Consider the following 14,551-nt stretch of genomic DNA (forward strand, 5'->3'; position numbering starts at 1 on the left):
CTCTCTCTCTCTCTCTCAGTCTAACTTTCCATCACTCGCTCTCTTACTCTCTCCTTCCCTCTCTCTCATTCCCCCCTCTCTCTCTCTCTCTCTCTCTCACTTTCCATCACTCGCTCTCTTACTCTCTCTTTCCCCTCTCTCTCTCTCTCTCTCTCTCTCTTTCACTGTCTCTCTTACTCTTTCTCGCTCTCTCTCTCTCTCTCTCTCTCTCTCTCTCTCTCAGTCTAACTTTTCATCACTCGCTCTCTTACTCTCTCCTTCCCTTTCTCTCTCTCTCTCTCTCTCTCTCTCTCTCTCTCTCTTACTTTCCATCACTTGCTCTCTTACTCTCTCTTTCCCCTCTCTCTCTCTCTCTCTCTCTCTCTCTCTCTCTCCCTCTCTGTCTTACTTTCCATCACTTGCTCTCTTACTCCCCCCCCCCTCTCTGTCTTACTTTCCATCACTCGCTCTCTTACTCCCCCCCTCTCTCTCTGTCTCTCTCACTTTCCAATATTTAGGCAATGCTTCAGTTGTGTGTGTGTGTCCTGTAATTTCTGTTCTGTACAGATCGTCCTGTTTTCCTAAAACTCATTCAGCATCCAATTAAATCAGCCTCTTTCATAAAACAGAATAAACATGAAGTAGAACCGGATGTTCCGAGGTTTTCTTTCTATCTGTCTTTTAAGGTATAATAGAAATGAATAGAAATCAATACCACCCAGTGGATTAAACACCTGAGGAACACTGTGGGAAGTTAAAAGATGCACTGAAGTTACTGTGTGTTTGTTGAGTTCATGACAGTGTCGTTCACTACATGAATCCGAATCGTTCACGTTACCGACTCCTTCAGAAAGAATCGTTTGCGAAGGCAGCGTGTCTACCTCACTGAAGAAAAAGTACAGGACATTAACATTTCTCTCGGATTTGCCGGTAAATTGCTAGGGAACTGCGCTATAGTGCTAACCATCGCAAGATAATTGCTCTTGAAATGTCAGTGTGGACATGAAGAAATGTCAGTGTTGTGACATAACTTATAAATTGAAGCTATTAAAAGATTGAGTTGTGTCTAGAATCTTCTAAAAATCCGCCTATCTGTCTGTTAGGACTCCCCTGATCGCGGCAGGGGTGATTGGCGGCTTGTTCGTGGTGGTCATTGTGGCGCTGGGCGTGGCCGTGTCGGTGAGGAGGAAAAGCATCAAGAAGAAAAGAGCGCTCAGGCGCTTCCTGGAGACAGAGGTAAGACGGTGTATTGCTGTCTCAGATTTCTATGGAAGCCCAGTTCTAGCGATGTAAAATCCTGTGTGTTGCCTCAGGAATATGAGGAATAATCGAGAAGGCATAAGTATAAGATTTACTAAGTGATAAATGAGATACTAAGCTTTAATTATGAAATAATTATATATAAATGTATGTATGTAATAACTGAGAGACCAAGTTATTATTATGAGATACTTAGTAATAATTATCAGATACCAAGCTAAGTAATCATTGAGATACTTAGTAATAATTATGAGATGATAACTGGTATACGTAGTAATAATTGAGATACTAAGTGATAATTGGTATACATAGCAATAATTATGAGATAGTAAGCTATAATTATGAGATACTTAGTAATAATTAAGGTACTTACTAGTAATTATGAGATACTAAGTGATAATTAAGAAACCAAGATGTAATTATGTGAGACTAAGTAATAATTGAGATACCAATTTATTATTATGAGACACTTAATAATAATTGAGATACCAAGCTATAATTTTGAGTTATTGAGTAATAATTGAGATACTGAGTAATAATTATGAGATACTAAATGATAATTGGTATACCTAGTAATAATTATGAGATATTAAGTGATAATTGAGATACCAAACTATAACCATGAGATACTAAGCAATAACTCCCACGCTAAATCCTAATTATAGGATAATTGAGAAACCAAGATATAAATATGAGATACTAAGTAATAATTGAGAACTCAAGCTGTAATTATGAGTTACTAAGTAATAATTCCGATGCTAAGTAATAATTATTGCATACTAAGTGATAATCGAGAAACCAAGATATAATTATGAGATAATAAGCAATTGAGATACTTTGTAATAATTATGATATGCTAAATGATAATAGGTATACATAGTAATAATTATGAGATATTAAGTTATAATTGAGAGACCAAGATATAATTATGAGATAATAAATGATCATTAATATACTAACTAATAATTATGAGATACTAAGTAGTAATTGGGATACCAGGCTATAATCATAAGGTACTAAGTAATAATTCAAATGCTACGTCATAATCATGAGATACACTTTAATAATTATGAATCATTAATAATTATTATTAATAAAAAATAAGTCAAGATAATAAATCATATTTAAGGTATCTAGTCATAAAGTCATTGATTTGATATAGAAAGTAAAAAATTAATTGTGAGATACTGTGTAATACTCGGGATTCAGTATTTTCTCTCATAATTTTAGAAAATTAAGTAGCATACTATTTTTTATGAGATAAGTTATAGTTTGGAGATCCAAAGTCATAATCTTAAAGATACTTAGCCAAACTGTGACATTAAATTATAATTTTAAGACACTATCTCATAATTTGAGAATCAAGTCATTTTGAGATATAGAGTTCTAATTTTCGAGATACTGTTTTAATCAATTTTATGATTACATTTTTATGATTTTAATGAGCCACAAAAATTAGGCCATGTGTTCCAAGAATATCAACATTATCTCAGTTATATCCTTGTATCTCATAATTATGATTTATATCATCAAATTTAGATCAAAATTAGATTTGTTATAATAGATCTCAATTTTCTCTAATTACTCATATATTTATATTATTATTATTATTATTATTATTATTATTATCTATCTATCTATCTATCTATCTATCTATCTATCTATCTATCTATCTATCTATCTATCTATCTATCTATCTATCTATCTATCTATTTATTTATTTATTTATTTAATTGTATTTTTATTTAGATTATTTAGGGATTGGTATCCTTTCAAAAATTCTAAAAAAGAACAATTTTAGGATTTAATTTTTCTGAATTTTGACTTTAGCCTCCTAAGACCTGAGCTTGCATTTTAGATTTCTTCTACCTATTTGGGTTTAGGAGGAACCAATAAATATAATAACCAGATATTATCTTTGAACATAAGCCACGTCTTTTGTGTACAACAGGTTCCAGTTACAAAGAATTAGGTATTATGGTGCACACAACCAAAAATGTGATGTCCACGTATGTGGACGCCAGGTTGTAGGAGGTTAGACACAGGGTTTTTATTTATGAAATGTCTGAAGTGGGTTGCCAGAGATTTCTCCTTGGCACGTCTATTGTAAATCCCTTAATAACTTCCTGCTCAGCCCCCAATTCTCCTGCTAATTACAATAGAAACAGATTCATTAAAACAACTCTGCATGAGATCAGAGAGCAAAGAAAGGGCTGGAGCAAGAGGAACACTCCCAGCTGGAGGAACTAAAGGAGACCCTCAGGCCTCTCTGTCTTCTCGTTCACTGTTGTCTCTTTCATTCTGTTGGCTGCAGCGTTCTGACATGCCGAGGAAGTTCTTCATCACCCTCAGGCTATGAGAGAAACAGAGAAATAGGAAGAAAGGACATACAAAGTGCAGTGGAGCTCAGGGAGGCTCATAAAGCCTTTAAGTCCACTCACGTCTTCTAATCCTTAAAAAGACAGCTCATATGACTCCGCCTCTCTCAGACTTTTTTCCTGTTGGTTTGACAGAGAGAATGTCAGTGTTGTGAAATCAGAAAGAAAGAAAGAAAGAAAGAAAGAAAGAAAGAAAGAAAGAAAGAAAGAAAGAAAGAAAGAAAGAAAGAAAGAAAAAGAAAGAAAGAAAGGAGGGCGGGAGAGAGAGGGAGAGAGAGAGAGAAAGGAAGGAAAGATGGAAGGAAGGAAGGAAGGAAGGAAGGAAGGAAGGAAGGAGAGAGAGAGACAGAGAGAGAGAGAGGGAGGGAGGGAGGGAGGAAGGATTAATTTATACTCTGCCTCACTTCATGCCTAAGAACACCCTTAACCAGGATAAATCACTGTATCACATGACCTCTAATGGGTTATTGCACAGCAAGTACAAAAGTATGTGCACCCCTGACCACCTCATATGTACATATGGGTGTGATAATCAGGGGTGCACATACTTTTGGTCAGATAGTGTATTTGAGTTGCAGCTGTATTTTTCCAGTCCTGTATGTGCGAGAGTGTGTGTTTGCAGCATCACAGAAAAAAGGTAATTTAATGCAACATGTTGGAGCTTGTGCACCAGCCGCAGCGGTCACTGATGGCACCATCTGTCTACTGATTAGTGATAGACAGCATGGCACTGAGAGCTTCCACATTTACTTCCAAGTCTTCAGTAGAGGATAAAATGCCCCTGTATTTAATTACACCTGTATTTGGGGTGAGCCTACACCAGGAAAAGCTGCTTGCAGTGCTGCTGTGTGTGAAGAAGACACACTGGTGACTCATTGGGCAGCTCATTCAGAAGGACGTGAGATTCAATCCCAGCTCCAGGAAGGAAGGAAGGAAGGAAGGAGAAGGGAGAGAGGGAGACTAAGGAAGGGAAGGGAAGGGAATCGAAGGGAAGGACTAAGGAAGGGAAGGGAAGGGAAGGACTAAGGAAGGGAATGGAAGGGAAGGGAAGGACTAAGGAAGGGAAGGGAAGGGAAGGACAAGGGAAGGGAAGGGAAGGCAAGGACTAAGGAAGGGAAGGGAAGGGAAGGACTAAGGAAGGGAAGGGAAGGGAATGACTAAGGAAGAAAGAGAAAGAAGAAAGGGAAGGACTAAGGAAGGGAAGGGAAGGGAAGGGAAGGGAAGGGAAGGGAAGGGAAGGGAAGGGAAGGGAAGGGAAGGGAAGGGAAGGGAAGGGAAGGGAAGGGAAGGGAAGGGAAGGACTAAGGAAGGGAAGGGAATGACTAAGGAAGAAAGAGAAAGAAGAAATGGAGGGCCTAAGGAAGGAAGAGACAGTTGAAAGGGAGGGTCTAAGGAAGGAAGAGAAGGAAGAAAGAGAGGGACTAAGGAGGGAAGGAAGAGAAGGAAGAAAGAGAGGGACTAAGGAGGGAAGAAAGGTAAGAAATAAAGAGAGAAACTAAGGAAGGAAGAGAAGGATGGAATAGAGAGACTAAGGAACGAAGAGGAAGGAAGTAAAAGAAGGAAGAAATAGAGGGACTAAGGAAGAGAGAGAGAAAGAAAGAAAGAAAGAAATGAAGTAAAGGAAAGAGGAACTTAATAATGAACTGATTATTTCTTCATCTGGAAATCTCTAAGTGCTTCAGAAGTTTTAGATGTACTTTAGTATTACACACACACACACACACACACACATACACACACACACACACACACACACATTGCTTTTGTCCTCAGTTCTTTTTTGACTCCATGATCTGTACTGATGTGTGTTGATGTGTTTGTTGATGTGTGTGTTTAAATGTTTGTTGATGTGTGTGTGTGTGTGTGTGTGTGTGTAGATGTATCTGTGTCTTTGCACTTGTTTACATGTCTTCTCCGTCTCACTTTTATTCCAGTCTAATAGCATGCACTCGGAGAAGTGTGTGTATGTAGGAGGATGGGTCACGAGTCAGTTTTGTGTGTGTGTGTGTGTGTAGCACCTGTGGGCTTTCACCCCACATTGCTCCTGCAGCTGTGTTGCCTCAGGCTGGGTGAAACCGTTCACTGCTCTTTATGCGAAAAGTAAAATAAAATAAAATGAAATAAAATTAGAGAAAGGAGAGCAGGCTGCAGCACGGCATCAACACATCCACAATAAATCCAAACATGAATATGCTAATGATCTGAGTTTACTGAGGATTTGGAGAGATTAGCACAATACTGAGTGTAAAGAGGAGAGGTTTTTTTAAAGCTTGTATAGCATTACAGGATTTCTAGTAATGGAACAGAAATTTTCCAGAAAAAAAAAAAACAAAAAAACAAAGTCACGATAAAATAAAAGCAATATAAAACAATTAGATGATTAATGACATTTTAAACTAAAGAAATTAAATAATGATATTAAATTAGGTACACTTTCTTTCTGAAATGAACAAGGAAGGAAGGAAGGAAGGAAGGAAGGATGGAAGGAATGGATGGATGGATGGATGGATGGAAGGAAGGAAGGAAGGAAGGAAGGAAGGGAGAAAAGGAAGGGAGGGAAGGAATGGAGAGAAGGAAAGAATGAAAGAGAGAGACTAAGGAAGGAAGAGTGGGGCTATGGCAGGAAGGAAGGAAGGAAGGACCCTCAACCCTCACACCAATATGTTCTTGTTGCTGTCATAAAAGCTCCAATATCTAATTGTAAACCTTCCCAGAAGAGTGGAGCATAGCTTTGTGGATTTCTGTTCATTCGGCTACAAGAGCTTTAGTGAGATCAGACTCTGATGTTAGGTGAGGAGGTCTAACGTGATTACTGAGCCGTATCATTATGAAAAAAGCAGTTAATAAACACATCAAGCATCTTTCAAGTTGAATGATTTCAGCACCAGCATTAGTGGACAGCTCCCTGTAGTCATATGCTCTGAGTACATCTGCCTCCTTTATTTTTCCTCCATATTCTCTTCCTCCATCTTTTCCCACCAGGAGTCTTGGTTCTGAGCTCTGTTTAATTTAAGAATGCGATTACGGTTTAATCAGATGTCTGTGATGAGTCCAGAGATGCTGTGAGGGCTGAGAAGAGCGTTCTCTCTGTCATTTTCTTTTCTTCTTTGTCCTTTTTAACTCTCATCACTCCTCTTGATCTTTGTCATCCTCTCTGATTTTCTTCCAAACAATAAATTCCATGGTTATTTCCATTCCCATCCTTTCTCTCTTTTCTCTCTTCTTGTCTCTCTGGCACTTGCTGCAATATTACTAGGTTTATCTTTATCTCTGTTTTTTTTCCCCCATCACACTCTGTCTTTGACTCTGTTCCTGAAACTCTTCATTCTGCTCCACCCTTATCTCTGTTTCATTCTCATATTTCAGCTCCTCTTTGATCCCCTCAGGCTTTTGTCATTCTTCCCATTTTAATTCTCATCGCACCATGGTGAAGAAAGACCTAATTAATTACTTGAATGTGTAATCTCTGCACCCCACGGTTAATTCGACTTTTTTTTCTAGATAGTGCTTTGTCTTCTGATTCACAATGTCACTGCCTGTCATTTGGTTTCACAGAAGCACGACTGCAATGATTTTTCCAAAATGGACTACATCCACATAGTGGGTGTAGGTTTGGATAACGGAGCTGAGAACATGTTAAAACTAAATGTGATATTCTCTGGTGGATGCGTTTCAGCTGGTGGAGCCTCTGACCCCGAGTGGTGCGGCACCTAATCAGGCCCAGCTCAGGATACTGAAGGAGACGGAGCTGAAGAGGGTGAAGATTCTCGGTGCAGGGGCCTTTGGCACTGTCTACAAGGTGATTATTACTGGCTCACATGACAGATTAATATCGGCACTGAGTACTATGTACCGAGTAGACAGTCTGAAAAAGGGAAGATTTGAACTGAGTGTCTTGTGGTAAGACATTTTTTCGTAAACCACTATACAGTGAATTTACTGTAAATGTTTGGAACTATTTTTTTATAACAGAAAAATCCTAGTATTTATTTTCTAAAGGCAAAATCAACATTTTATGGACTTCATACAGATCAATCAATCAGTCAGTCAGTCACTCAGTTAGTAAGTCAACCAGCCAGTCAAACAGTCAGTCAGTCAGCCAGGCAGCCAGTCAGTTTGTCGTTCAGTCAGTCAGTTCATCAGTCAATCAGTTCGTCCGTTGGTCAGTCAGTCAGACTTGTAATCAATCAATTAAGTAATCAGGCAATCAGTCAATTATACATGCAAGCAATACATCAATCAGACAAACTAGAAGGCAAGTAATAAACCAATCAATCAATCAATTAATCAAACATCAATATGATGATATCAATCAATATATATCAATCATCAATATATGTAATGTAAAATATAAACGTTAAAAAATAAATGTAATATAAAAAATGAACCCATGCAGTGGTTCTTTGGATTGAATGCTAAATGTCATGAAGTGGGAGGCGAAGGCGGATTCAAGTGCAGACAATTTATTGTATAAAGCGGAACACAAACCCAAACAACAAAAATTGAAAGATAAAAAAAAAACATAAACTATGAATACAAGGCAAAAAAAAAACAAAGACTATGAGTGAGGCTGTGGCTCAGACACAACAACAACAACCACAAAATCTTCACAATTAAACACTCAGGACCCAGAACTTCCTCCTGATACTAGTTTAGTAGATCACAGACTAAGCATATCATCAGTCTAAAACCTCTACTGGGAGGAAATATTGCAAGAACAGCAATCTTTTTTAAGATAAGTTCTAGTTTCAGTAGTTTAAGATTTAAGATTAAGGTTTTTAGACGTTGTTTGTAGAGTGCCAGTGACTCAGTTGTTCTGACATCCAGGGGAAGTTCATTCCACCGCAAGGTGCCAGAACTGAGACGAGTCTTGATGTGGGTTCTGCTTGTACCCTGAGAGATGGTGGGCTCAGTCAAGGATTTTAGAAAGAGCATAGAAAAGCGAATCCTTTCTTTAGTGTCTGATGTCTGAGGGATTCAGAGTGGGTTTCCTCAGGATGGGAAATGCAGTTGCTATATCTATAAGATTGATGCGTGATTTTGGCCTTAACCTTGCTTATGAAACATCTCTCCAGTCATACTGGTCTTTTCAAAGCATAGATCAAAATTCTTTAGGGTGCTGAGACATTTTGGAGATACCAATACATTTGTTCTCTCGTTGTCGAGGCCAGGGTTCGATTCCCAGGCAGGGATTTACCTCAGCCACTGAAGAGTTAACTCTCAGTGCCAGGTCCCAAGCTTGGATAAAAAGGCAGGGTTGCATCAGGAAGGGCATCCGAGGTAAAACCTGCGCCCAAACCAAAAATATGCAGACCAAATGATCCACGGTGGCGACCCCGAACAGGGAGCAGCCCAAACAAGAACAACAACAAATACAACATTTGGTACAACATTACCATGTCACTAGAAAAGCTGATTATGTTTGTGTTTGCTGTGCAGCATATGCCAACAATAGAACATCCATATTTAACATATAAATTATAGGAATGTTTTCTAAGCGCAGAGTAGAAGCTGAGGGTCAAACACAGTGCTACTGCAAAAATCAACAAATCTATAAGCTTTAACCTGATCAATGGGGCGGGGCTAAGGCGTGTGGCGATCTGTGCTCACCCAATGAGGAGCCAGAGATGGGAACGAGGCTGGAGCTGAAACACAAAACAACTCAATGGTTCTGTTTCTAAGGCAGTGATTTAGTGTTGGATGATCTGGTATGAACTGTCTGATGTATCTCAGATGGGCCACGTCAGATCTGCAGGAATGTCTAAGCACATGTTCTCCTCCTCAGGGAATCTGGGTGCCTGAGGGTGAGACGGTGAAGATCCCGGTGGCAATTAAGATCCTGAACGAGGCGACGGGACCTAAAGCCAATGTGGAGTTCATGGACGTGAGTGATGTTTTTTTTTTTTTTTGCTCGTTCAGCTAGCTTTTAACTCCAGCTCTGTTCAGAAGGAAAAAGTGTAAATCCCTAAATGAGCGTTCAAAGCTTTAAACATGACGCAATGCTGAGAAACGCTGCCAGGAGACCCATTTTCGGTGTGGGTGTGGGTGTGTGTGTGTGTGTGTGAGATAAATGTTTCCATTTATTTTCATTTGTTTACTCGACGTAATGCTTTCAGTGATATTTAGATTGGATGTTTAGTACTCAGCCAGATTTCCCATCACACACACACACACATACACATACACACACACAAACACACTCACACACAGTTAGGGCCGAATCCCAAATGGCTTCACTGTGTATGCTCACTAGCTCACTACTTAGGGTAGACAGGGTGTAGAGCCTGTACAGAGTACACTTTATAGTATGGACAGTAAGATACTTCTTAACCTGAAGCTACAGAAACACAGTGACTCCACGTTACTGAGAGCGCTCCGGCCTTCTTACATCACCCGACAGTTCACGGAATTCCAACATGGAATTTTTGTTTTTTAAAATTTTCCTCCTATTAAATTTACCAGTTTTCCCCATTGTTTTCATCTCTCTCTCTCTCTCTCTCTGTCTCTCTCTCTCGCTTCCGTGCATGTGCATCTTTCTGTCTTTTTCTGTCTTTCTTTCTTTCTTTCTTTCTTTCTTTCTTTCTTTCTTTCCTCTCTCTTTCTCTCTTTCCCTCCCTCTCTTTTCTGTGCATGTGTGTCTGTCTGTTTTTTCTCTATCTTTCTGTATTTGTCACTGTCAATTTTTTGTTTCCATTTCTCATTCTTTATTCTTTCTTTCTGTCTCCACCTGTCTTTTAAACTCTGTCTCTTCTCACTCTGTCTGTAGCTCTCTGTTTTCCTTCTCTCTCTCTCTCCCTCTCTCTCTCTCTCTCAGTTATCCTGTGTGTCTGTGTGTGAAATGGAGAGCTCTCACTGCTTCTCTACTTAAACCGCAATCAAAAAGCAGTTGCACGCTCAGGTTCACTGTAGAGAGACAAACACACACACACACACACACACACCTATCTACTGCTACTCAGGAATAACAGCGCTTTGAATACTTATTACTACATTGCCTAGTGTGTGATTCTGAACAGTCTACAAGTCCTGAAAATAATGTGTGTGTGTGTGTGTGTGTGTGAGAGAGAGAGAGAGAGAGATGATACAATAATTTATTTAATCTTTTTATTTATTTATTTTATCCTTGGTAGTATTTTTTTTTTTTTAGCTTAGAGATATTAAATAATTTTACATGAGAATAATACATTTAAAAAAAGAACACCGGTGATGTCATTGAGATGATTTCCTCCCAGATGTGAGCGGTCAGTTTACTTTAAAAGCCCCTGGAGTTTATTTACACTGTTTAAAATGAAAGATTCGTGAATGAAACAGAAGGAATTCAATTCCGGCACGTTTGCGTCCGTCTCGCGATTCTCACACGCTGCGAATGTGAAACAGTGCATCAGTGGAAATGTGATTGTTTTTTTTTTTTTTTGGTTTTTATTTTCCGTAGACATGAAGCAATATTCCAGTGTATTATCTTCAGTGTTATCTTCAGAACCTCGGTTTTCTCTATCGACTCTTATCATTTCCATGTAAATGTGCTGCGCTGTTTCACTTCATCAGCACATAAAGCACCGCGATGTAATCCAATACCATGTGAGTGGAAATGCAGTGTGAATGTGAACTCAGCGTAAATCAGAAACCTGTGAGGGATTTTTGTTTTCCTCCAGGAGGCACTGATCATGGCCAGCATGGAGCATCCTCACCTGGTGCGTCTGCTCGGAGTGTGTTTGAGTCCCACCATCCAGCTGGTGACCCAGTTAATGCCTCACGGCTGCCTGCTGGACTATGTACATGAGCACAAGGACAACATCGGCTCCCAGCTGCTGCTCAACTGGTGTGTGCAGATCGCTAAGGTAAGAATCTCTAAGGGTTCTTTAAGAATTTCGCTCCTCAAGCGTGGACTTACAGACAACTAGCACCGTATATAAGATCTCAAGGGGTCTCATTGGTATGTGTATTGGTTGCTTAATCAAGCAGATTAACATCTCTCAAGTGCCCAGAGTGTGTGATGTAGTGTGTGATTGTGCCTTATGATGGGTCGCCACCCTATCCTGGGTGTCCCCCTGCCTCATATGCCAAGATTTCTGGAATAGTTTCCTCATGAACCTGTGTAGGATAAACACTACGGAAAATGGATGAATTTATGGCTCACATGTGTGCACACACAGCTGTACCCAGTGGCTATTAAACTGATGTGCTTGTGCACAGCCTTGCTCATTTGCATAAAGAAACACCCTCACCCTTGTTTGCCATATATGGTAAACTTCTCCGTAGCCTGTTTTCCATGCTGCTCATTTCAGACGACGTAGCAGGTCAAAGCATCTAAGAAGATGAACCTTGCTGATGATGATATATATATCTGTTTCTTCAATTACATTTAATTTCCACTAGTGAGTCTTATGAACAAAAGGTACGATTAAACTAGTAGCTGGTTGAGAAACTCTAATATCCTCCTCGGGTTCTCTCGGAAATGGATCCTTAGCAACTGGACAAAGGCTTTTATCCATAAAGCTGCCTGAGCCAAACTTTCAGACCCTATCCATCCTTAAATGTTGATTTTGTTAATGAAATAATTCATATCCTGCTTTAATATGTAGACAGTACTGCTGTTACACTTTTCTTCCACTAGGGTGAGAAAGTGTAGTAATGGTGGCTCAAGTGGATAAGGTTGATTGGAAGATTAGGGTTCAAGCCCCAGCACCACCAAGCAGCCAATGTTGTGCCCTTAAGCAAGTCCCCCAACCTCCTCACTCCAGGTGCACTGCATAATGGTTCTCTGACCCTATGTGCTGACCCCAATCTAACCCTCAGGCTAAGCTAGTCACGGACACACCTAAACAGTACGTAGCTCAAATGGTTAAGGCTCTGGGTTGTTTCTCAGAATTGGTTCAACCTTCAGCACAGCCAAGCTACCACCACTGGGCCCTTTATCCTCTTGGCTAGAGGGGTGCTTTGACCCCAACCCTCCAAGGATGGGATATGCAAAGAAAGAATTTCACTGTGCAGTAATGTATATATGATAAATAAAAGCTACTTCCTTACGGATAAGTAAAACTTAACACCTAAATGCATTCAGCGCACAGGGTCAGCCATGATGCAGCGCTCTTGGAGCTGAGAGGGTTAAGGGCCTTGCTCAGGGGCCCAACAGTGGTGTAACATCCCAGAGCATTAACCATTTGTAATCAGCTTAGCCTGAGGGTTAGATAGAAGTGGAACCCGGTGTGCTCTTTTCCTGTTCTTACTCATCCACCTCAAAAGAGATGCTTTTCTGCTCAGCACGGCTGTAAAGAGCGATTGTTTGAGTTATCGTAAACTTCCTGTCAGCTTAAACTAGTCTAGTTGTTCTCTTCTGACCTCTCTATGACATTACATTTTGAACTTTGATATGAAGATCAGCTGAGGCTCTTGACTATTCCTATTAAAGTGGCTTGTGAGCTCAGTTCACAGTCTGTATTACAGAAGGTCTTTGGATTTTTATTTTCATTCACAGTATTTAATAATTACAACAAGGTTGTTGTGTTACTGGGTCAAATTACTCTACATTTTTTTTATGGAGTTTCTCATGATTTTAACTTTGCATGATGCTAAACTGGTAGCTCTATGATGACCTTAACCGTTAGCTCCATTAGCCTTGCTGCTCAAGTAGAAAACCTGAAAGATAATGAATCGTGGTCTTGGAGTAATGACTATAACTGGGACAGGACACTGTTTACCTTTAATCTTTGCTTGAACGCCGACATTTAGAGATGCATTGCCTGCCATTTGTTGGATCTGAACTCTCGCTTCTGAGACTCCCAAGGGTTAATCATATAATGTAGCATTTTCAAATAACATTGTTTTCCTCCAACATTTTTTTTGCCTTAATGTGTACATGAACTATTGATTCAGAAGTCTATCCTTACATGTAAAGATTCCCCGAAGACCGGTTGTGTAGCTGCTGTACATTTATTACAACTCATTGACCAGCATCAGTGTGAACATCAGGGTTCCTGACCTCAGATCAATACTGAATACACACACACACAGACACACACACACACACACACAGTCTCATGGACACTGTCATAAGCCCACGACTCTGTATGTACTGTATGTGTGCTATTTTGACGAAAAATAAAAAATAAATGAGTTGTTCTTAAATAATATATATATATATATATATATATATATATATATATATATATATATATATATATATATATAAATAATCACAGATATGAAATGTAATTAAGATTAGTCAAAATTTAAATGTGGAAATGCAAACTTTAAAAAAAAAATGTAATAAATAAACGTTTTCTATTAAAAAATAAACAAATTATGAATATATTTTGGTTATAAGAAGCAGGATTTTTAGTGTGTCATCAAAATACAATTCTTATTAGTCGCTAGAAGTGTAACGATTCACCATCACGGTTTTGATTCATTTTTCGGTTTTGATTCATACATTCATCACATGCTTAACGTATAAATTTTTAAACCTGCCAAGCTTTTTTGCTTGTTTGATTCAAATCGATTCGATTCATTCAGTCATTTATTTTAGTCTCGTTTGATTTGATTCATTTATTTGATTCTATTTCCTGTGTGTGTACTTGTTTGATTCGAATCGTCTGATCCAAATGATAGGATCATATGAGTCATTTGATTAACCGATTTGAATTGAATTGATTCAATTCATTCAGTCATTATTTTAGTCTCACTTGATTTGATTCTTTTATCTGAATCTTCTCCCTGCATGTTTGCTTGATTGATTCGAATCATTTGAGCCAGATGATAGGATCATTTGATTCATTAGATTAATCTAATTGAATTGAACTGATTCTATTCAATGATTTATTTAGTGTCATTTGATCTGATTCTTTTTTTACCTGATTCTTCTCCCTGAGTGTCGGCTTGTATGATTTGATTCATTTGAGCCAAATGACGTGATCAAATGAGTCATTTGATTGATT

At 38.9% G+C, this 14,551-nt stretch overlaps 1 protein-coding gene across 3 annotated transcripts in view; it reads left to right on the plus strand.

Moving 5' to 3' along the window:
- The window catches only part of LOC131354241 (receptor tyrosine-protein kinase erbB-4-like), a 418,103-nt gene that overhangs the window by 314,267 nt on the left and 89,285 nt on the right, over positions 1 to 14,551 (plus strand). For 2 of the 3 annotated variants that reach the window (XM_058391635.1, XM_058391637.1), the window contains exons 17-20: positions 1,083 to 1,215; positions 7,294 to 7,416; positions 9,403 to 9,501; positions 11,270 to 11,455. In XM_058391635.1, the coding sequence (XP_058247618.1) occupies positions 1,083 to 1,215; positions 7,294 to 7,416; positions 9,403 to 9,501; positions 11,270 to 11,455 (541 nt within the window). The remainder of the gene's footprint in view (positions 1 to 1,082; positions 1,216 to 7,293; positions 7,417 to 9,402; positions 9,502 to 11,269; positions 11,456 to 14,551) is intronic. The other variant, XM_058391636.1, reaches the window with a different exon arrangement.

This window comes from Hemibagrus wyckioides, linkage group LG06 (genome assembly GCF_019097595.1).
Source record: "Hemibagrus wyckioides isolate EC202008001 linkage group LG06, SWU_Hwy_1.0, whole genome shotgun sequence".
Classification (NCBI taxonomy): domain Eukaryota; kingdom Metazoa; phylum Chordata; class Actinopteri; order Siluriformes; family Bagridae; genus Hemibagrus; species Hemibagrus wyckioides.